Genomic DNA, 25,136 nt, shown 5'->3' on the forward strand with positions numbered 1-25,136 from the left:
CCCTTCCCATAAGGGGGCCAGCGGTGAGAAGGGCTGGTAGGGAGCGTAAACAGTCGTAAAGGTCCTTCTTTAAGACCTAGGCACTCCAACCTGGATGCTCATGTGGAGAATTGGTTAATGCTGGGAAAGTGAGAGATATTAGAAACTTGTTTGCACAGGCTCTCTGGCAACAAACAGTTTTGGGAAAGGAGAAGGGCTGGAGGAAGTGATGGCTTGCTAGCAGCAGGGAATGTTGACAGCAGGATGAGTCCATTACATGCTCGGTGGAACCGCAGGCTTGGCTTGGAATGGGCTTCAGTGGGAACGGGAATGATTTGTAAAGTGTCTTTACAAGTTTTCAAATTATAAATTTTGGCAGCAGAATCACTTCTGACAATCTGTGGATGGGCACTCAGTCTACCACCCACTAAGAAATGCCAGGAGTGTCTTTGACGTCCCTCAAAAGATCTCAGGAGTTTCACCTGAGGAAGAACCACCCAAATCATTTTGAATTTCACTGGGGACAAAATTGGTGGCCTCCCTCATGTGGAGAGAGGCCAGCCTAGGTCAGGTTACCAGCCACATGATAATGTGTGAAGCAGACCTTAAGTAAGATCCCACCCTGCACACACTGCGAAGATCAGCAGAACAAAATAGGCCAGCAGGAGGCACTGGGGGTGGGTCATGGAGACATCTTGTTTCTTGCTTCTCAGGGCTGCTCTTTCATCACTGCTTCAGACTGTTGCTTGACCAATAGGAATGCATGATGGCATTTCAAGACTGTGAGATCTCTCCATAGAACGGGGTTTGATGGCGCATCGGTTGGCTTTATGGCAGACGCGGGTGTTTGGTGGTGTTGTGTGTGTGAAACGCTGGTATGCTGCAATGTTCCCGGGTTACTCCATTCTTCTGTTCATCCAAAGCTTTCAGAAGGCCGAGCCTGTGATGGCATTAAGCTGCTTCATTAGCCCCTCCAAACTAGCCATCTGTTCACTAAGATCATCCTGTTCATATACCTGCGGAGAAAGAAAGCAGCTAGTTAATGCTGTTTCTTTAAGCTTGTGTCCGAATCTATCCAAGATAATCAGCATGGATAACAATTACGACCAGTCACTGCAGAAACATGGAAAACTGCATTTAAGATTGGGAAAAAATAGAAAGGGACAGATCCATCCATCCCTACCCTGGATCCAACCCTGACCTTCTCCGGTCTTGCCAGTTTTAAAAGCAGTCTTTCGGCGGATATTTTCAGCATGACTATCCTGATTCAGTATCAGTACATCACACATGTAAAATGGAAGAGGTTGAAGGGAATGTCCTATAAAAGACATCTTTATTTATATGTGTTTGAAAGGGAATGACATTATTTGAAAGTAAGTTGGGAGGAAACTTAAAAGCTCATTGTCTTTAGCATGCCCATAGAGGTTGAGTGGGACTGAGAGCCTGAACTTTGCTCCCTATAGGCTCCTCTTCCATTATCTCCTCTAAGTGCTCCCACTTCTGCAGAGACTTCCCTTGGGAAATAATTTGTCCAGCCATTACGAAAAATAAGATATTTAGAGCTGAAACGTTCCACACTCGACAGCTCCTTATACCAGTCATTTCAACCAAAGTGGTCGTTTTCATTTCTTCACTCCCTTCCCAATTGCATAGCGCCAGGCTGCCTTATCTCCTGTACACAGAGCGGCCGTCAAGGCTTGGAAACCATTCAGAGGCAAAAAAAAAAGCTGTGCAATAATCCAAGAGCTGCCCTGGGATGGCATTGTGCAGCGATGGCTTTTGCCCACCAGTTAGGCTGCCTATTGTGTTTCCGCTCACTTCAATTACCATTTGTTTCAGTTGCTGCTGCTACTTGCAGGGGATGGCCTCTAAATCATGGTGCTTGAATTGCACTAGTGGAGCAAAAGCCCTGGACAGGATCCAGACAGGGAAATAGAACCGCAAAACACCAGAAAGAAAGAAAGAATCACTGGAAAGATTCTTCCTTTTAGGGTGTGAGGATAATAAGGGGGGCAGATTTAAAATCCTTCTACACTGGCTCCCAGTATGTTCCCGCGCACAATTCAAATTGTTGGTGCTGATCTTTAAAGCCCTAAATGACAGTGGCCCTATATAGCTGAAGGAGTGTCTCCACCCCCATTGTTCAGCCCTGAGGTCCAGCTCCGAGGGTCTTCCAGCGGTTCCCCTACTGTGAGAAGTGAAATTACATGGAACCAGGCAGAGGACCTCCTCTCTCTCTCTCTCTATATATATATATATATTTACATAAAATTTTCAAAAAAACATACAACCTATTTTCTTATCTTATACAATGTTTTGGCCTTCCATCAACTACATCTGAAGATTTTTCAGTCTTTATCACTTAATCTGCATTTCATTAGTTTCAATATTACTTTTAATAGTCCTTCACTAATAATTCTCTTCATGCTTTTCTCTGAAATATTTCACATAGTCCTCCTTACAAAACTTCTTGCAGTCCTACCAGCATAATCTGTTGATTCCACTTGCTTTGCAAATAATTCACATATTTACTCCAGTCCTCTGAGAATCTCTGACCCTGCAGGTTTCAAATCCTTCCTGTCATTTTATCTAATTCTGCATAGTCCATTAATTTCAGGCAGAGGACCTTCTTGGTAGTGGCGCCCACCCTGTGGAACGCCCTCCCACCAGATGTCAAGGAAATAAACAACTATTTGACTTTTAGAAGACATCTGAAGGCAGCCCTGTTTAGGGATGTTTTTAATGTTTGATGTTTTATTGTATTTTTAATATGCCTTTGGGAGCCACCCAGAGTGACTGGGGCAACCCAGTCAGATGTGCGGAGTATGAATATTGTTGTTGTTGTTGTTGTTGTTGTTGTTGTTGTTGTTATTATTATTATTATTATTATTATTATTATTATTATTATTTTCTGCTTGTGGAAGTGGCTGAACACACTTCCATGTGGCAGAGCTTTACATTCAGGGGCAAAGGTTGAAACTATATAGATTACTCTATCAGGGTCCCCCATTTTGTGGAAGCTGGTAGCTGCCAAGAATGTAGGGTATAGTCGGAGCCATCTATATGGCAAGTGCATTTAGAATGATGCAGCCCCCATCTGGACCGAGTCTGTTCTAGATTGCAAATGGGGAGAGTACAGGAGTCTATGCTCTTCCATTCAAAATAATAATGATAAAATCATTGCACACAGAAAACTAGCAGGTCAGCTAAGCTAAGAGCTTTCTCCCTGGTGTGTGACGCAGTCAGGTAATTTTTGACTGGACTTAATGGGCTTACAGAGAGCCAATTCTTTAGATGGCAACAGGCGTTACTTATTTCAAAATGTGAGCCAGCCCTGCTGTGTTTGGGGCTCTCCTGCTGTTTCACCTGACTGGGGCCATGGTCACCCACTCCAAAGTTCTGCCCCAACAGCTCTTTGTGATCTAGTTTTTTACATGGAGGGAATGGTTTCCATCCAACCAGAGCCAAACTAGACTCGGCATTACTTGCAGTATTGCAATCAAAGTGCACATCTTTTTGTAGAAGTCTCAGGGAAACCTGAATGGAATTGGAACCATGGTGGTTGGGGAGGAGAAGTTTAACTCTTTCCTGCCCTGCCATTGTGACAAGAGAATCCTCTTCTGTGAAGCTGAAACTTGCATTGTGAGAAGACTTCCCACTGTCTTCCCACACAAGTTGGCCAACAAAGATGTGAAGGTACATAGTATCCTTGTGGAAAACTGTGGTTCCCGTGATCTACTCCCCATGTTTGTTGATATGCTATTGTCTTTCCCTGATTCATCTCAGAAAGATTTTGAACTTCCTCGGGGGTTGATAAGCTTTCTCAACAAATCTGAGCTTCTGGGGTCGGTGTGAATGGCGGATAGACTGCGGGTTTGACAGCTCCGTCAGGTCCGACACTGCAGAGGTCCACGGGGGAAGAGCCAAGGCAAGGCGTAGCCCCCAAAAGCCTCAAATGAAAATTTGAGGTGCTGAGGGGTCTCTGCCTCCGCTCCGAAAGGTGTGGAGAGTGGAGGGGGGGGGGAGCTGAGGAAAAGCCAGCGAATTAGGCACTCTGCAGAGCGAAGCCTCTGAACCAGCCAGCAGCGCCTACCATTCCAACTAACTTCAAACTGATTTGCAAGGTGAGAAGGAAATTAACTATTAATTATTAATTTGGCAAAAAGGGAGGATAAAAAGGAAGTCCACTCCTGTCCCTGGGTATTTAAACTGTGTGAAAAACTTTACAAGTGAAAAAGTTGCAGACTAGCCTTGGAAGTTAAAACAGCTAATGGCTGAGAAGGACAAAGTATTTTACAAAGCTCTTTGAATACCGTTCTGGATACTTTACAGATCTTTTTTTAAAAAATTAAAAAAAAAATGAATTTGAATTTGAACGACAGACCTGAACTTGAGAGTGCATTTGAACTTGACACAGACTCTGTAATATATTAATATTGAACCTGAATTGGCTGAGGGTAAGCTTTGGGAGAAAAAAAATGGGGATGAAATGTGGGAGAAATGAGTATTATCCCTTGTATTCTAAGCAAGGGAAGTGCAAATTGCTATACGGTAGAGAAGGAAGAGGAAGAGGAGGAGGAAATGGGACAGTTATTTTCAGTGCCAGCCTTGCTTTTCCAGTAACACCTGCCTTTGGCAGTCCCATCAATCCAATTGGTATGGGACTGGATCTACAAAACATTTCAGCTAGTGCTTCCAGACTACAAGAGAGCCATGGACTTGCGCTTACATTTGCAGCATCCTCTGTTTGTTTGTGACCCTCTTCTGAGGCTTCTGGGGCTGTTGGCACTGAAACAGGAAGCAGAGGGGATCTTGCTTTGCCAGCTAGTCCAAGCGATGCTGTCTTAACCTGAGCCTTGGGAAGGTTGGGTGCTGCAATATAAATGGAGAAGTTAGGACTATATTAGCACATGAATCAAGCCCTGAAGAAAGCAGAAGCAACATGAGAATACACATGAAATCAGCCGTATTTTGCCCAGGCCATTCCTTACATTTATAATCTGTTATCACCTAAAATGTGTAGTACACATTTTTTAAAAGAATGAAACCACAACAGCATATTGAATCTAAACAGCCCAAGATCCAAGTAGGAATCTTAAAATAAAACCCAGTTAGATTAATGCTACAGTCTTAAGCATACTTACCTGGAAGTAAGTTCCACAGAAATTAATCACAACCATTTCCAAGTCAATTACAGGTGATATCTAGGTAATAAACACTTTTAAATTTTTCATGGATTTCGATGGGCTACCCAACTACATGCTCAAGCCTTTCCCACTGCAATCAACGAGTGCAAAATATTAAATCCCCCCAGTCAAGGGATGGATGAATCTCAGATTTGGTCTCTCTTGGTTTCTCATTTTTCTGATCTTAAGTTCAGTTCACATTTCCACATCGGTTTGCAATTTTTAAAAAAAGTCCTCATGAAAATTCAGCAGCATTTTAGTGTGAATTTCTCCATACAGCTGCAATTTTGTATGTAGTTTTGCTTAATATCCACATTTGATGCATAGAATTATATTAGTTTAATTAATATATCCCCTTCATGGATCACTGCCTTGCCGTGGCGAAGGGGCTTGAAGAACTCAGAGAAGCTATGAACTATGCCGAGCAGGGCACCCAAGATGAACATGTCATAATGGAGAGTTTTGACCAAACGTGATCCACCTGGAGGAGGAACCGGCAAGCCACTCCAGTATCCCTGCCAAGAAAACTCCATGGACAAAGACAACAGGCATATAAAAGTTATGACGCTGGAAGATGAGCCCCTCAGGTCGGAAGGCATCCAACATGCTACTGGGGAAGAGCGGAGGACAAGTACAAGTAGATCCAGAGCTGATGAAGCGGCTGGGCTAAAGCCGAAAGGACGTTCAGTTGTGGATATGCCTGGAAGCGAAGCGAAAGGAAAGTCCAATGCTGTAAAGAAAAATATTGCATAGGAACCTGGAATGTAAGAACCATGAACCTGGGTAAGTTGGATGTGGTCAAAAATGAGATGGCAAGAATAAATATTGACATCCTGGGCATCAGTGAGCTAAAATGGACGGGAATGGGCGAATTCAGTTCGGATGACCATCATATCTACTACTGTGGGCAAGAAACCCGCAAAAGAAATGGAGTGGCCCTCATAGTCAACAAAAGAGTTGCGAAAGCAGTACTGGGATGCAATCTCAAAAATGATAGAATGATCTCGATACGAATCCAAGGCAGACCTTTTAACATAACAGTAATCCAAGTTTATGCACCAACTACTGGTGCGGAAGAAACTGAAATTGACCAATTCTATGAAGACTTACAACACCTTATAGAAGTGACACCAAAGAAGGATGTTCTCATTATAGGAGATTGGAATGCTAAAGTAGGGAACCAAGAGATAAAAGGAACAACTGGCAAGTTTGGCCTTGGAGAGCAAAATGAAGCAGGGCAAAGGCTAATAGAGTTCTGTCAAGAGAACAAGCTGGTCATCACAAACACACTTTTCCAACAACACAAGAGACGACTCTACACGTGGACATCACCAGATGGGCAGCATCGAAATCAGATTGATTATATTCTCTGCAGCCAAAGATGGAGAAGCTCGATACAGTCAGCAAAAACAAGACCTGGAGCTGACTGTGGCTCAGATCATCAGCTTCTTATAGCAAAATTCAAGCTTAAACTGAAGAAAGTAGGAAAAACCACTGGGCCGGTAAGATACAATCTAAATCAAATCCCTTATGAATACACAGTGGAAGTGAGGAACAGGTTTAAGGATTTAGATTTGCTGGACAGAGTGCCTGAAGAACTATGGATGGAGGCTCGCAACATTATACAGGAGGCAGCAACGAAAACCATCCCAATGAAAAGGAAACGCAAAATGGGGCCACTAGGTGGCGCATCAGAAGATGGCTGACAATAACATCTCTCCGACCCACACGAGGTAATTTGGAGGCTATGATGGGGGTAATTAGCCTCCTTAACCCCCCCAGGATTATGGGGGGGACGGCCCTTGCCTGCTGTGTCCTATACCACCCCCAAATTTGTGGGGGTGGGGGCACTAGGCACAAAGCCCTCCTGTGGGATTTTCGGCACTCCTTGACGCCGTCCCCGATTCGTGCCGCTGGTTGCAATGATATTTAAAAGAAATAATTTGGACATGATTAATTGCACATACATCAAGGAAAAAGGGGAGTAAATACTGCTGACAGAAGAGATCTCTGATAACAAGACAACAATAAAATACGAGAAGAACGTCAAGATACGGTAATGACTGAGGGGGGAGGGGGGGAAAAACTTGCCTCTACCTTTTTATGTGATTTAACAAGAATCCCCCTCCCCTAATGAGTCAGAAATTAAGGACTTAAGCTGTGGATTTAAGGCTGTGTGGAGATAAACTTTCGATCCAAAGCAATGTTTCAAGATGAAGCTGGAAAGCTAAGAGTTTTGGAGTGACACAGTCAGGAAAAAATGCCATTCGCCATTTTGTGAGGCATTGTGGGAGCTCTTGGGTCTGGGAGGAGAAAGAGAGAAATAGAGTTGTTTACATATCGTGAATCAACTCCTCGGTGGGACTTAAGAGCGACAAATGCCAAAATTTACGATGGATAAAGTGATGTTATCTACGAAGCAGATATATGGAAACCATCTGGACTTAGTGGAGGAACGGGAAATCCACACAGGATTATTACACTTGCTATCGGCTTAAGGAGACTTACAGAAGAGATCGTAAAGGAAAAAGAGAAATTATACGAACAAGATATGATGTGGCAACACCAAGATAAGACTGGATAGAATTATGAACTTTGTTTGGACTGACTGGGAGTGATTTGGACATTAACGCAGTAATAAGAAGATGATCTGAATTCCCCTTTGGATCTTGAAGTATGGGTTCCCCCAACAAAATTTAAAAATTTGGCTTTGTAATTCGGAATTTATATGATGTGATTTAATTTGATGTGATTGGCCAGTTAATAAAAATTATTTTTTTTAAAAAAAAAGGAGATGCAAGAAAGCAAAGTGGCTGTCCAACGAGGCCTTACAAATAGCGGGGGAGAGAAGGCAAGCAAAATGCGAGGGAGATAGAGAAAGATACAGGAAATTGAATGCAGATTTCCAAAAAATAGCAAGGAGAGATAAGAAGGCCTTCTTAAATGAGCAATGCAAAGAAATAGAGGAAAACAACAGAATGGGAAGAACCAGAGATCTGTTCAAGAAAATTGGAGATATGAAAGGAACATTTTGTTCAAAGATTACCATAATAAAGGACAAAAGTGGTAAGGACCTAACAGAAGCAGAAGACATCAAGAAGAGGTGGCAAGAATACACAGAGGAATTATACCAGAAAGATATGGATGTCTCGTACACCCCAGGTAGTGGGGTTGCTGACCTTGAGCCAGACATCCTGGAGAGTGAAGTCAAATGGGCCTTAGAAAGCACTGCAAATAACAAGGCCAGTGGAAGTGATGGTATTCCAGCTGAACTATTTAAAATTTTAAAAGATGATGCTGTTAAGGTGCTACACTCAATATGCCAGCAAGTTTGGAAAACTCAGCAGTGGCCAGAGGATTGTAGAAGATCAGTCTACATCCCAATCCCAAAGAAGGGCAGTGCCAAAGAATGCTCCAACTATCGCACAATTGCACTCATTTCACATGCTAGCAAGGTTATGCTTAAAATCCTACAAGGAAGGCTCAAGCAGTATGTGGACCGAGAACTCCCAGAAGTGCAAGCTGGATTTAGAAGAGGCAGAGGAACCAGAGACCAAATTGCAAACATGCGCTGGATTATGGAGAAAGCTAGAGAGTTCCAGAAAGACATCTACTTCTGCTTCATTGACTATGCAAAAGCCTTTGACTGTGTCGACCACAGCAAACTATGGCAAGCTCTTAAAGAAATGGGAGTGCCTGATCACCTCATCTGTCTCCTGAGAAATCTCTATGTGGGACAAGAAGCTACAGTTAGAACTGGATATGGAACAACTGATTGGTTCAAAATTGGGAAAGGAGTACGACAAGGCTGTATATTGTCTCCCTGCTTATTTAACTTATATGCAGAATTCATCATGCGAAAGGCTGGGCTGGATGAATCCGAAGCCGGAATTAAGATTGCCGGAAGAAATATCAACAACCTCAGATATGCAGATGACACAACATTGATGGCAGAAAGTGAGGAGGAATTAAAGAACCTTTTATTGAGGGTGAAAGAGGAGAGCGCAAAATATGGTCTGAAGCTCAACATCAAAAAAACGAAGATCATGGCCACTGGGCCCATCACCTCCTGGCAAATAGAAGGAGAAGAAATGGAGGCAGTGAGAGATTTTACTTTCTTGGGCTCCATGATCACTGCAGATGGTGACAGCAGCCACGAAATTAAGAGACGCCTGCTTCTTGGGAGGAAAGCAATGACAAACCTAGACAGCATCTTAAAAAGTAGAGACATCATCTTGCCAACAAAGGTCCGTATAGTAAAAGCTATGGTTTTCCCAGTAGTGATGTATGGAAGTGAGAGCTGGACCATAAAGAAGGCAGATCGCCGAAGAATTGATGCTTTTGAATTATGGCGCTGGAGGAGACTCTTGAGAGTCCCATGGACTGCAAGAAGAACAAACCGATCCATTCTTAAGGAAATCAGCCCTGAGTGCTCACTGGAAGGACAGATCGTGAAGCTGAGGCTCCAATACTTTGGCCACCTCATGAGAAGAGAAGACTCCCTGGAAAAGACCCTGATGTTGGGAAAGATGGAGGGCACAAGGAGAAGGGGACGACAGAGGACAAGATGGTTGGATAGTGTCTTCGAAGCTACAAACATGAGTCTGACCAAACTGCGGGAGGCAGTGGAAGACAGAAGTGCCTGGCGTGCTCTGGTCCATGGGGTCACGAAGAGTCGGACACGACTAAACGACTAAACAACAACAAAATTAATATATGCATTTTTATGCCCACTTCACCCTGGTATATGCATTTTTGCACTCATTCCTTCGCTGGAGAGCTACATCGCATAAATCAGAGAAATGTGAATTTCAAAGGATGGATGTGCTCCAGTTTGCATTGTTTTGTCTGTGTGTGAATTAGGTAAATTGGCCTTCATATGCTAACTGAGTCCAATTTCTCCCCTAGCCCTACCTAAATCTCTTAATCCTGAATCCTTCTTCAAACTGCTGGTCTTGCAGGGCTTTCAAAATATGCTCAGGCTCTGACTTCAAGGGAGAGGCTTTTCCAGCTATGGGGAAGCCAGAAGAAAAGCCAGAAGAAAAGTTGGGACATAAACTGAATTATCCCTTGGGTGACTGAAGAGATCATGATAGGACACAAGGGATGAGAAGGCTTCCTACTGTCTATATAGGACTTCATATATAGCAATTCCTATGTTGATTTCCTCCCAAAAGGGTGTAATCCACCAAGAACCATGGTGGCACCTCCCCTAGATCTGAAAGTTACCATGGGTCTTTGTGCTTTGTGCTCCAGAGTAGTACTAAGTAAAAATGGGCTTCAAAAATTGGGAAGGTTTGTTAAAAGACCAGATGACTTTTTGCTAGGAATTACAGGCCAAGACTTGCCAAAAAAGCATAGAAGACTATTCATGTATGCTACAACAGTGGCTAGGATATTACTAGCCCCCAAATGGAAAGACGACAAAATACCAACTAAAGAAAAAGGGCAAGAAAAACTGGTGGTGTATGCTGAAATGGCGAAGCTAACTGGAAAACTCAAGACACAAGGACAATAGAGACTTTAAAAAAGAGTGGGAACCATTTATGTTGCATCTACAGAAATATTGTATAGAAGTAGACTGACTAGTTGGGTTTGACTAAACACTTACAATCAACAAAATAGAGAGATCAAGATGTAATAACAGGAAAATATCAAAATGTACGTAAGAGGTAATTTGAAAATAAGTATGGTATAAAAAGGAGGAGACTATAATAACATTTAATTTAAAGGTTGCAATGTTAAGGTATAACATAACAAGCAGGAGAAGTTAATGTGTAAAAAGCCAGAGCAGGAAGTTGTGGGAATAATATTATTGTGATAAATATAAAACTGTAAAACCTAATAAAATTATTTTTAAAAAAACATTGGGAAGGTTTTTGGTGGTGGAGAAATAAAATATATCAGAGCGCTTGGCAAAACATCAAAGCATCTTCAGGCACAGAAAAGAATAGAGGTTTGAAATATTGACCTGGGGGACTGGCAGGCAGAAGGAAGGATTTGGGGGCCAGCTCAAGTATGTATACTAAGAGTGGTTGACCTTGAGTAAAGAGAGGTGGAGAGGGCTAAGAGACTTCTCTGCACCCTCACAAAACCACAACTACACTAAGGGGAAGCTATCACAGTTAAATTGGTATAAAAAAGCTGCATTTGTAGCTGGACTGAGCAGAGCCAAAATGCCAAAAATGAGAGGAAATTCTTGCAGAGTGGGAACAATCCCAGGGATGCTTATCTGTTATGGCTTTCTTTCTCTGCAGCCTTGAAAGTAGCTACTGTTTCTCTCCTTACGCAGCGAGAGATAATTTCTTGGTCAGTTGGCAGGTCAATTGGTTTCAACTACCACCGTTCTCCTCCCAGTAGGTGCTGGGATGAGGCAAATATTTATTGGATTTCTTTAAAATAACCGATACACCAGTAAATATAACAAAATCTTGAAGCAGTTCACATCAACCGTGAAATCACAAGCAAAAAGTAAATACATTAAAAAAGAAAAAGTTAAGCAAAGCAAAGCATTAAAACAGAAACACTGAGCAGTGTGACCAGAGGCAGGGAAAGTCTATGGAAACTAGTAGGTTTTCAGGAGCTGCTTAAATCTGGCCACAGTGGGTGCCTCCCAAACTGCATGAGGAAGCGTGAGCCAGAGGGCTGGTGTCACTACAGACAAGTAGCTTGGTCTCAATGCAAGAAGCAGTGCCACTGCTTGGACCTTCTGAGAGAAAAATAACGCTGATGTCCTGAAGACTTTTCTCTACTCCATTGTGTTTGGGCAGTGTGTGCATGTGTGGAAAAAGAGAGCAGGGGTATCCAGTCTTGAGAAACCATTAATATGTGTGATCAGGGAGGAGAGTACTAACTTCACCCCTGCTACCCCACATGTTGGAGGGTGACTTTTCAAAGTAGGGACCCCATGCAATGTAGAACACTGAATTCCATGAGTCTGCATCATGTGGAGAGTCTCTATGACCATGGCAGGCTCCCTCTTTTGGATATTTGATCTTCAGCTCATGGAGGGTGACAGGCACAGTGGTGTTGGGCAGAATTGCCATCCTCGCTCCTGTCCCCCTCTTGTGTATCTGGATTTGTAGAACACCTAGAGCTAAATAATGAGTGTTTTGAAAGTACTCCCTTAAAAGAGATGCTGGTCCATTAGGACTTTCCTCTTTCACGATCACTCGTAGCCAAGTAAGATTGTCTTCCATAAACATGGTTTTAACAATGAGTCCATAAGTGACTGTGGAGGCCAATTCTTGATCCTTCCACAGTGGGGACATCGGTTTCCAGGCAGGAGTTGATCACGGTGTGGATTTGCCAAGCGTGCCCTCCTCTTAGCACGTTTCTCCCTTGTGTCCTGAGTTTGAGTGTCCTCAAAGCCCATGACACCTTTGGTAAAGTCTGTTCTCCAATTGGAGCGCTCACAGGCAAGTGTTTCTCAATTGTCGGTGTTTATACTACATGTTTTGAGATTTGCCTTGAGACAGTCTTTAAACCTCTTTTGTTGACCACCAGCATTACACTTTCCATTTTTAAGTTCGGAATAGAGTACAGTGGTACCTCGGGTTAAGTACTTAATTCGTTCTGGAGGTCCGTTCTTAACCTGAAACTGTTCTTAACCTGAAGCACCACTAATGCTGCCGCGTCACCGGAGCACGATTTCTGTTTTCATCCTAAAGCAAAGTTCTTAACCTGAAGCACTATTTCTGGGTTAGCGGAGTCTGTAACCTGAAGCGTATGTAACCTGAAGCATATGTAACCTGAGGTACCACTGTAGTTGCTTTGGAAGATGATAATCAGGCATCCCCACAACATGACCATGTTAAAGAATCATTGCTTCAACACTGGTGATCTTTGCTTCTTTCAGTACACTGGTATTAGTTCGCCAATGGGACACTGCCCTATGAACCTCAGTCTACCCTTGGACTGCCCCCTTCCCACCCTTACTCGCCTGCCTGCTTACTTACAACATGCCCAGGGGATAGCCCTGGCTGTCAGCTTCCTCCTTAGTTTCAAGTGTTGCCTTTGTAAGACTCAGTAGAGAGGAAGATGGGGGGCAAAACTAAAATTACTTGACTCTGCCCATTATTGACTGTGGCTCTATCAACTGTTGGTCTCCCTGCTTTCCACCCTTCCAGGCCAATTGGACACAGCTACCACTTCTCCTTTAACAATTCAGCACAGCTCCCCCCCCCCAAAAAAAATGGCCACCTCCCCAAAATAGGGTGATGAAATGGGGTGGGCCATTCGTATTCTGCTCTAGTTTGCAGTGGAAATATTTCTAAACATCTGGTTTTAAAGATATATATTTGGCTATACTTAAGAAGTGTAATCCAACACCAACAACAGGCTACAGAGAGAATGTTTAAAAATGCATTTTGATTTTCTTTTCTTTAGAACTGATTTTTCCCCCTTTTCAAAAACCCAAACATTAATTTTAATCAAATGTTAAAGCACAGGGTGAGCGAGGCTTGCATTGCTAAATGCTGAAGAATATTCAAAGCAAAGCTCTCCCAAATTAGAGTGTCACGTTGAACTTTGCCACTTATAAATATCTTTCTACTAGGAAGCATTAGACAAAAAGAGAGCCAGATATTTTCTGCATGCCTGAATCTCTTTGATAATCCAAGTTTAGCTGAAATGAAAAAGGGAAAGCTAAGAAAGAAAGTTAAATAAATTCTTCAAAAGATAACAATCAGCACCCTATCTTCACTGTAATAAATGAGTTCCTCAATAACTAGTTTTGCTGAACTTCCCAGAATCTCAAAGAAAGAACAGATGATATAGCCATCCACAGAAGATAACGGGTGTGTGTTTTAAAATAATATGATCCAAGAGGGGAAAGAGTAAAGGGAAGAAAATGTTTTTAGGCACAACTGCTTGAAGGCATTTTGATACTCTCATTTGCTCCTCTATATGGTGTGAGAGTAGGGAAGGGAAAATCTGCCATTTTCAGGTTCTTTCAGTTTCTCATTTTATTCAGTCTTATGCTTAGTGCTTCATACCTTCCACATCAGTTTGAGATTATTTTTTTTAAGTCCTTAAAAGTGGAAAGGGGTCAAACCATCGCAAGAGTTCTTGAAATTTTGGAGGTTGGATAGTTACAATGGAATGGTCTCGGTGATGGGGTGCACATTTTTATTCTTATTTATTTATGATTGTTACTTTGCCAAAAACAAAGAAACAAAGAAAAAAACCCCAGCTTTTAAAATCTTTCAAAACATAAAATCAACAATAAACTAAAAACAGATTAAAGGGTACATCCACATTCTACACAACTGAGTAGGCATGTCTAAACTAAAATGTTTTTAAAGGTAAAGGTAAAGGGACCCCTGACCATTAGTGACCGACTCTGGGGTTGCGGCGCTCATCTCACTTTATTGGCTGAGGGAGCCGGCGTACAGCTTCCGGGTCATGTGGTCAGCATGACTAAGCCACTTCTGGCAAACCAGAGCAGCACACGGAAACGCTGTTTACCTTCCCGCCAGAGTGGTACCTATTTATCTACTTGCACTTTGACGTGCTTTTGAACTGCTAGGTTGGCAGGAGCAGGGACCGAGCAACGGGAGCTCATTCCGTCGTGGGGATTCGAACCGCCGACCTTCTGATTAGCAAGTCCTAGGCCCTGTGGTTTAACCCACAGCACCACCCGCATCCCTAAAATGTTTTAGTAGGTGCCAAAAAGAGGATAGTGAAGGCACCTGCCTCACATCAATAGGCAGGGAGTTCCAGAGTGTAAGTGATCGAAGTAGTCTAGAGCGCATGCACTGGGTAAGGCGATCTTGCAGGTAAACTATGGAATCTGTGGCACCAGTTGCAGAATGGGACTTTATAGAGACAGCACCTGTGTGCTGAGCAGCTAGTAACTGCATATGTATTCAGGACTTAAAGGTAAATAAATAAACAGCATAGGAGGCACAGCTGACACAAGTCTTTCAAAGCTTATGCTAATTTCTTTCATTTCAGTTTGTTCTTCACATTTGCACAGCAATGCTAATTAAAATTATTGCCAAATAAATTACAGGACTTCTGCTCTCTCTCCTGGAACAAGCCAGTCATTCAAAATCCATTTAGGCCTGGCACACAAACTATATAGCAGAATAAAGTTTGCTAATATATGCCTGGCACATGGAATATTTGCACCTGTGAGCCTGCTGTGGCAGGGAGGTGGTAAGGAAGGGGGGGAGAAATCATGTTATTCACATGTAACTCATTAATTGATGTCACTGGGCCTTAAAGAGCTGCTTCTCTGCACAAAGGCAGATGGCTCCGTTTGGGCATTGCTAATGAGAAACCAAAATGGCAATTAAGTTTCCCCTCCTCTGTCTTTGATTTGGGACTAGCAACAGGTGGCAATTAAAGCTCAAAATTTAAAGTAAAAAAAAATCACACACAGAGGGATAAATAAAGAAGAAGCAAATGTTGGGATAACCTCTTAATCAATGTCGTAAGAGTGAGGAATAAGCAACAGGTAGTAGGGTCAGCTCAGAAGTCTGTGCTGAAACTTTACTCCTATGCCAACTCTTCCTGAATTTCATTCTCTGCTACCTTCTGCTCATCCTCTCTCTGCTACCACTGATCACTGATCACCCTTCCTTCCTTCCTTCCTTCCTTCCTTCCTTCCTTCCTTCCTTCTTACCAAACACTCTTATTTTTATTGCCATTGCATCGGTAGCTAGCTCTCTTCATCACCTCACTTTGCCTTGTTCTGAGAAAGCGCCCAAAGTGTGTGTGTGTGTGTGTGTGTGTGTATGTGTGTGTGTGTGTGTTGGGATTCTACCTTAGAGCAAAGCATTGGAAGTGTTCTGCATTTTTACCTAAGTTCAATAATAATAATTATTTATTATTTATACCCCTCCCATCTGGCTGAGTTTCCCCAGCCACTCTGGGCGGCTCCCAATCAAGTGTTAAAAACAGTACAGCATTAAATATTTAAAAAACTTCCCTGAACAGGGCTGCCTTCCTTTTAAAGATAGGATAGCTGCTTATTTCCTTCACATCTGAAGGAAGGGTGTTCCACAGGGTGGGTGCCACTACCGAGAAGGCCCTCTGTCTGGTTCCCTGTAACCTCACTTCTCGCACTGAGGGAACCGCCAGAAGGCCCTCAGCGCTGGATCTCAGTGTCCGGGCTGATCGATGGGGGTGGAGACGCTCCTTCAGGTATACAGGACCGAGGCCATTTAGGGCTTTCAGGCAGCACTCTTAAGCCTTGCAGCAAGTCAGCAGAGGGGCAGGTGGTCTCCCAGCCACCTCAACCTAAATACATCACACTCTATGGAAGGACCTCCCTCTTTGATCCTTTCCCAGATTAAGGCGGGGTGGAAGGGGACTGACCTGCAGAAGCCTGTAGAAGCCTTGCATGTGCAGCAGGAATGCTGCCACCCCTGTGAGGCCAACACTAAGGCAAGAGAGAAGGAGTCCATGGAGACACCAAATTGCTCCCTCCACCAGAGGCTGCTGGATCAGGCAGGTCCATCAATGTGTTTTGACAGTTGCCAACCAGATGCCCATGGGAAACTGGGAGGAAGCCCCAGGCAAAAGAGCACCCTCCCCTCCAGTGGTTCCCAGCAGCTGCTTTTCAGAAGTATTATTGCCTCTGGCCATGGAGACAGAACAGAGATACCATGCATACTGCCACTTGAGGCAGCTGCCTCAACCTGCCTCATGACTGGGTGGCCCTTACTGGTAGCCCCTGGCTCTTACACAGCTCCTGTCCTGGTTTTGTTGTTCTGTACAGTTTTTTTTTCCTCTGGCCCCACCAGGGATGGGGCCCTCAGAAGATTTCCCAGGAGGCAACATGGCCCTCTGGTTGGAAAAGGTTCCTCATGCTTGCGTTACAGTCTCACTTTCCTCGCAAAATGTGACAAAAAGTCTCATGAGATGCCACCAGAGCCTTGCAAAACTTTGGCCAAACGGCATGGTCACTTTGGTGTGTATGTGTTGTTTTCCACCATCCAAGTGGCTCACTCAACAAGCCGTGGTGGGCTAGCCCAGTTCCTGGGTCTCTGCAGCTAGCTGTGCTCACTCCCTGCAGTCGATTAAAATGTCCAAGAAGGCTTCTTTTCTTTGAATGCAAAAACCGATTCAAGAGAATGACAGCAAAACAAAACGCAGCGAAACAAAGCCTGGCGCACGGGAGGTTGGAACTGTAAGTAAACTGAATTAGGCTAATTATAAAATTAATCAAACAAATGGCACTTGGGTCCTAACGCATGCCAATCCAGTAGGGCATCTCAAAGTGCCAGCAAAATCTAGAAACATGAAAGAAAAATAAAAGGGGGGAGGAGCCCTGCACAGGTTGGAAAGCAAAGAGAGGGTGATGCTGATCAGCTGCTGCTGTGCAGAACCACAGCAGGAATTGACTGTAGGAAAATTTTATTTCCTCCATAGGGTTATTAAACATTTCATTAGCTCATTAGTTTGACGATATATGTCTGCCAGGTGCAAATACTGGCTAGCTTATTATTACCGGAAGGCCTCCTTGAGCATATTAGCTGAAGCTTGCTTTAATAGTTCGGCAGCATTTCATATCAGTGCACAAACAAGAGAGACCTTAACAGATGTGACATTTTCCGCTCCTTCCATAGCCTCGATGCCTCAAAATGGTCGCCCTTTTACAATGTTGTTTATGCATATTTTGGCATCTACAAAATATCCAGGTGCCAAACACCTGTGCTGCCATAAATCAGAGCTATATGCGCCACTTGGCAGTACGACTACGGAGCTAATATCTGATGCTATCATCTTGATTAATGCTATGGTTTGTATGCGTCAGGTCTACCAGGTTCAGTCTCTGGCTCTCTCCAGGTAAATGATCTCTGGAATGGGTCCTTAAACTCCCATAATGCCTCATGCTTGTTGCGATGGAGGATCGAGGGGGTTGCATGAGTGTGTATGGAAACTAGCCTATTGTACAAAGGTAATCTACATTTGTTTCTATACTCCCATCAGCACCAGTCGGCATACTCAGTGGTAAGGGATGGTGAGAGTTGTTGTACAACAACACCAGGAGAGTGAAAGGATCCCCATCCTTGTTTTAAACAAACACTTGTCTTTTGCTTTTGTGGCAACATTATTTTTTTAAAATGATGCTTATTGTTGTAATAATCTTATTTAAGCTCCTTTGTGAGGTCCACCTAAAAAGAGGTACAGTGGTACCTCTGGTTACATACGCTTCAGGTTACATACCCTTCAGGTTACACACTCCACTAAGCCAGAAATAGTGCTTCAGGTTAAGAACTTTGCTTCAGGATAAGAACAGAAATCAGGCTCCTGATGCCGGCGTGGTGGCAGCAGGAGACCCCATTAGCTAAAGTGGTGCTTCAGGTTAAGAACAGTTTCAGGTTAAGTACGGACCTCCGGAATGAATTAAGTACTTAACCTGAGGTACCACTGTATATAAATAAATAAATACCCCAAAGAAGTAGGGCGAGCAGGGCTGAATACATCTCATCCACTGGATTCCAAGATTTATTGCCGGCATTAGTTAGGGAAAAGACAACATTGGCGGTCCCCTTGATGTGCAGGATTTTCAGACCTTCTGTCTGTTGTCAGAAGTGGATTATTTATTGATGGGCAGCAGGTGTTTGAAGTGGGGGGGGGGAAACATGGTGTGGGTTTCAACTGTTGTGTAATTCTTATCTGTCAAGGATTAAGAAAACCTGGAAGACTGAGCAGTTGGGAGTAATCCGATTCTGGACACTTCAAACGATCTCCATTGTGCAGTACATAAACTGCAAGAAAACATTGTGTGATGGCACCTTTCATTTCTTTGAGATATTCACCTCAGAATTTCACAAGATCCACTTGTAGCTTGCCATTTTGAGTCCTCCTGTTTGGTTTGGCTAACAATTGATCACTCCACAGATCTACTAGCCAGTGGCAAGAGAAACAGATTACAGCAGACATGGTCTTGGCAGACAGAACTATCAAAAGCTGCCATGAGCATGGGCATTTAGGGCATCTACAGTGAGGGGGGAAAGTATTTGATCCCCTGCTAAATTTGCCTCGAAATCAGTCTCAAAATCTTACTGACTTGGAGAGGATCTGCAAAGAGTGGGACAAAATACCTCCTGAGATGTGTGCAAACCTGGTGGCCAGCTACAAGAAACGTCTGACCTTTGTAATTGCCAACAAGGTTTTTGCTACCAAGTACTAAGTCATCTTTTTGCAAAGGGATCAAATACTTATTTCACTCATTATAATGCACATCAATCTCTGACTTTTGTCTTCTGGGTTTCTGGGGTTTTTTCCTGTTGTTATTTTGTCTCTCACAGCTACAACAAACCTACCATTAAAATAATGGACTGGTCATTTCTTTGTCAGAGGGCAAATGGGCAAATTTAGCAGGGGATCAAATACTTCCTCCCCTCACTGTATCCTAATGCCTAGGTCAATGTATTTCTTGTCCATGTTGATGTTGCATGTTTTCAATCATTTGTCCATATTATTATTATATTAATTTATCAAGGCAAAATGGGTGTTTCTGTAAACATTTCCTTTTAAATGCACATTTTTCTGCATGCGTTTTCCTCCTAATACTGAATGAAGAACTGCACTGCAAAATCTGGACAAGTGTGCATTCTGAACGATAACTGCATTCTGATCCACATGTTAGTCCAGGGAGTGGGAATTCGGCCAGTTTGCCAATAACACTCATTAGAAAGAAGACACGATACTGTGTGTGATGTAATATTTACATGCTAAAACCTATAGCGTGTAAATCAGAGACATATTTTTGTTTTGTGCTGTAAGCCTCCACACTTAGCTCCATCTCTGTACTGCACAACCACAGGGCGAAATAAGACATGCATATTTCCACTGCAGCTATAGGTCCAGGTCACTAGAAGCCTCAGTGGCCCAGAGTGCCCACCACCAACTTTGGTCCTATCTGGAGTTTGAAACTAGGACCTTCTGCAAGCAAATCAGAGGTTCTACCATGGGGTGAAGGGCCTTTGTTCTGTAGTGGGCACTCTATTTTTTTCCAGAGATCACTTACCTGTTTGAGATAAAAGGGGTGTATAAGGGACTTTCGGTTCTATTGCACTCATTGGCGGAGGTAGCAAGGGGTTGGCGAAGCTGCGCAGTGGATGTGTAGGCCGGACACATGCTGTGGGAATTGTCCTGCTTGGGGCATCTTCGCTGCTGGAGTGTTCAGGCTGCGTCTGCGGTAACATGGATGCCTGCTGTGGGGCTGGTCCTTCAGTCACTGCTGCAAGAGGGAAGATGGAAAAAGATGTAACCAACTTGAACACCAACCTGAACCATAAGGTCATTTATAAGTAATAAGTATAAATATTGTTAATCCAGCACCACCACCGCAACTCTTTACTGGGTCTGTTCCTGTTCCTATATTTATAAGGAGCTGGGCATTCTTTCTTAGGAGCGAAAGCCTTGGCAACATCATGGGTGGGGATGTGTATCAGTTGGATAGATCTCTGAGCTTGCAGATACACCTTGCACTCCCTGCCATACCAGTAGAGATTGGAGAAGGTTTTCTTCCACGTTGCAGAAACAGTCCTTAGCCACCTTAGCACTTAATAGGAAGACTATTAGGAAGACCATAAAGTGAGTGGCATATGGTACCTTAACCACAAGCAAGAAAAAGGCTGTATTTGGAAATATGACTGCGGTGGAGGCGAAACCTATTATCTGGCCTTTGGTGAAAGGCAGGTCCCACCACCACATCAACAGATTTCAGCCTGGAACAAATGAGTCTTTAAAGTACATGTAAGGGGCCTTCCATGGTTCCATAGGAATGGAGTTCTCTAACCATCGGGCCGCCACAAAGAAGATCCTATCCCCTTTGCCTGCCAACCCTAATTGGCCATGCTTGTAGGCATTCAAGGAGGGTCTGTGGAGTTGAGAAGAACATAAGAAGATCCCTGCTGGATCTTCAAATCAAAGACCCATCTGGTACGGAATCCTGTTCTCACAGTGGCCAACAAGATGCCTCTGGACTTGAGTGCAAGTGTGCCCCCCCCATCAGCAATTGCAAGAAATACTTCCTGAGACAACAGATGTGGAACATAGCCATTATGGCTAGTAACCACTGGTAGCTTTATCCTCCATGAATTTGTTTAAGCATTTTTTTAAAGCTGTCTAGTTTGGTGGCCATCACCACATCTAGTGGGATCAGACTCCATAGTTTAACAAAGCACTGTGAGAAGTACTTCATTTTGTCGGTCTTAAATCTTCCAACATTCAGCTTCATGGAATGTCCATAAATCCTATTATTATAAGAAAGGGAGATAAAGTTCTCCCCCCGCCCTCGATCTTAATAAATAAGCAGGATCATAGAACTTAATGAAAGCTTCTGAGAACAGAGCCAACTAATGAAGTCATTTCATACTGTGGCTACCTCTTTAAGAATATCTATTTGCCTAGCTCATATTGTTCAGGTACAATACAAATCAACAGCTTATAAGTACAAATACAGAAAATGAGATTCTGCACATGCATAGGTATATCTTATGCACTTGGTTCTAATTTAGTGCCAGACACCAATTAATGCTCAAGTAGAGGAAAGTAGTTAAGCCCAGTGATGCTCTTGAGCCTTTGGGAAGGAGGAAGAGTTGACATTTTCAGCAAATCAAATATAGTGCATCTAACATTAAGTTGTGAGCTTTGGGGGGGCAGGTCTGAAAGTTTTCTAAAAATACAATTGGTGATCTGTTTCTGAATTGAACTCAGAGCAATACAGTGGACTCTTGGGTTGTGAACGTGATCTGTGCGGGATGCACGTTCACAACGCGCAGTGTTCGCAACCCACAGTGACTTGTCTGTGCATGCACGGATGCAATTTGGTGCTTCTGCATATGCGCAACACACGATTTAGAGCTTCTGCTCATGCGTGACCCCCGAAACCCAGAAGTAACCCATTCCGGTGGGTCCGTAACCCGAAAAAAACATAACCTGAAGCGTCTGTAACCTGAGGTATGACTGTATTCCCATTGCTAGCATCAACCTGTATCTATCTACTTACTCCTGTTACAGTGCACTGCTGAATTTGCACAGAGCCCAGTAATTGGCTGTCTATGCATGAATTTTCAAGGGAGGGGGACACACACACCTGGGGACTGTACTTCTTAACTTTTTTACTGTGATTTCAGGATTTGGAAAAATCAACAAAAGACTTAAGTAAAGCAGCCGAGTAAGGAAGACAGTGACACAAATTGCTGCATACAGGATCCTTTGTGTAGAAGCCTATGGCATTATGATATCTACACCTTCTGACAAAGACTGTAGACAAAGAGGTTGCTTAATTAATTTCTATTTAAACCAAATGCCATATCCTTCCTTGAGACAGCTGCAATATTGCCAGAGCTGTTGCTTTATGCTTTATTATCCTGTATTGAGAGTCAATTTTTCTCTGATTTGAATATGCCACTTCAAACCTTCGCATTTAAATTGGGCTCTCCCATTGTCTGGAGTATTGCTTATAGATGAGGGAAAAGAAAAGAAAAGAAAAGAAAAGAAAAGAAAAGAAAAGAAAAACAGCCTGTGTGCTTTCAGCCCTTGATAGTAGCATGGATACCAAAATAGAGATATGAACCCAACTCACCCCTCTATCCTGGACACAAAGTCAATGGGGTGACTATTTCACATGTGATGCTATTGGCGATGCCATTAGGGCTGCACAGGATCAGTCTCAGCTGGGTAGGGACTATATCCTCTCCCAATGCAAACCCCTTATTCAAATGTGAATTTTGCCCCAGCTTTTAGTGGAACTTCACTTTGAATCCAAGAACAAAGCCATTTTCTTCTTACCCCCCCCCCCAAACCTTAGCAGCTGAGAGACCATGGTGCTTGGAGATAAGAGTGTGTGCTGTACATGCATGCATGAGAAGTTTGGTTCCCCTTTTCTCAATTAAAGGAGTCCTGGTAATTAGGACCATGAAGATCCTTGCTTGACAGCCTGGAATGTTGCTTCTAGTCAGCAAGAGAGTATTGGGATACACTGAACACTGATATGATCCAGGGCTGTCACAAGCATTCAGGACTCATGTAATGTGTGCAGAAGACGGTGACCAAGATGATCAAGGGTCTGGAAACCAAGCCTTATGAGGAACAGTTAATAATAATAATAATAAATTTGTTATTTATACCCCGCCCTCCCCAGCCAGGGACGCAGGTGGCGCTGTGGGTTAAAGCCTCAGCGCCTAGGACTTGCCGATCGAAAGGTCAGCAGTTCGAATCCCTGCGGCGGGGTGCGCTCCCGCTGCTCGGTCCCAGCGCCTGCCAACCTAGCAGTTCGAAAGCACCTCCGGGTGCAAGTAGATAAATAGGAACCGCTTACCAGCGGGAAGGTAAACGGCGTTTCCGTGTGCGGCTCTGGCTCGCCAGAGCAGCGATGTCACGCTGGCCACGTGACCCGGAAGTGTCTCCGGACAACGCTGGCCCCTGGCCTCTTAAGTGAGATGGGCGCACAACCCCAGAGACTGTCAAGACTGGCCCGTACGGGCAGGGGTACCTTTACCTTTACCTCCCCAGCCAAGAGTGGGCTCAGGGCGGCTAACACCAGGTATAAAAACAATTGATTGAAATACAACTTAAAAACAAGATTAAAATGCAACATTAAAATGCAACCTCATCTCAGTAGAAACTCAAATCAAAATCTTTGAGGGAGTTAGGTATGTTTAGCGTAGGAAAGAGAAGACTTTGAAGAAGAAGAAGAAGAAGAAGAGTTTGGATTTGATATCCCGCCTTTCACTCCCTTTAAGGAGTCTCAAAGCGGCTAACATTCTTCTTTCCCTTCCTCCCCCACAACAAACACTCTGTGAGGTGAGTGGGGCTGAGAGACTTCAGAGAAGTGTGACTGGCCCAAGGTCACCCAGCAGCTGCATGTGGAGGAGTGGAGACATGAACCTGGTTCCCCAGATTATGAGACTACCGCTCTTAACCACTACACCACACTGGCTTTGAGGAGATATGATAGCCATCTTCAAATATCTAAAGGACTGTCACATTGAAGAAGGAGCAAGCTTGTTTTCTCCTGCTCTGGAGGGTAGGATTCAACCCAATGGCTTCAAGTTACAAGGAAGGAGATTCTGATTAGACATCGGAAAGAGCTTTCTGATAGTAAGAGCTGTTTGGCAGTGGAATGGACTCCCTCAAAAGGCAGTGATCTCTCCTTCCTTGGAGATTTTTTAAGCAGAAGTTGGATGGCCATCTGTCATGGACGCTTTAGTTGAGATTCCTGCATTGCAGGTGATTAGACTTGATGGCCCTTGGGATCCCTTCCAACGCTACAATTCTCTGATTCTATCTCTCAAAGGCATGCAACAAACACCCCTGGAATAAAGCCATAATGTAAAAGTTGGAGGCAGGAGTGAAAGCGAAAGATAATCCAACAGGAAAAGGTTGTTCTACACAACATAATTTCCCTCCCTCTTCTCTAGCCACTTTGTACGCAGGCTAGTAATTACAGGCTGATTATTACAGCTCAGGGCATCCTAATGAATGTGGCCCAAACTGCTTTGCCAACATGAGGCAGCCATAACTTCAGAGGGCCACCTGGAGAGGAACGAGAGTTCAACTCAATTTTCATGTCCATTTGTTGCTTGGTTACAAGTCTGGCAAGGATGTTAAATTATTGCTCCCATGCATTTATTCACATCAACGAGTGTTTCATTTTCCCAAAGAGCATAAAGTTAAACGCAGAGGGCCTGCACCTGAAGTACCAGCACTGTGGGAAGTTGAGGGCCTGATAATGAGTAATCACATCAAATTGGTAAAAAAACACCCACTACGAGGGCTATTCATAAATGCCACACCTTTTATTACAGACAACACAAAGACATAAAACAGAATGTCATAAAAATGTCACAGTATTAACAAAATAAGTCAGAAATCGGCTAACTGCTTTTGGCCCATTTCATGAAAAAATTAAGATAAAATCTGAATGAATGAACGAAACACTAAAACAATGGGGTTTGAGAAGGTGGTCTATGCCTCTAGATCTTGACATGCACCTGAAAA

General features: G+C 43.5%; 1 protein-coding gene across 3 annotated transcripts in view; it reads right to left on the reverse strand.

Annotated features, from left to right (window-relative positions):
• Positions 1-655: 655 nt before the first annotated feature.
• Positions 656-25,136, reverse strand: part of DCC (DCC netrin 1 receptor) — a gene marked incomplete at its 5' end in the record, with an annotated part of 954,207 nt that continues 929,726 nt past the window's right edge. For all 3 annotated transcript variants that reach the window (XM_079994683.1, XM_079994682.1, XM_079994684.1), the window contains 3 exons: positions 656-995; positions 4,709-4,851; positions 20,155-20,367. In XM_079994683.1, the coding sequence (XP_079850809.1) occupies positions 906-995; positions 4,709-4,851; positions 20,155-20,367 (446 nt within the window). In that variant the 3' untranslated portion in view covers positions 656-905. The remainder of the gene's footprint in view (positions 996-4,708; positions 4,852-20,154; positions 20,368-25,136) is intronic.

Source organism: Podarcis cretensis (assembly GCF_951804945.1).
Source record: "Podarcis cretensis genome assembly, chromosome: 11".
NCBI lineage: Eukaryota > Metazoa > Chordata > Lepidosauria > Squamata > Lacertidae > Podarcis > Podarcis cretensis.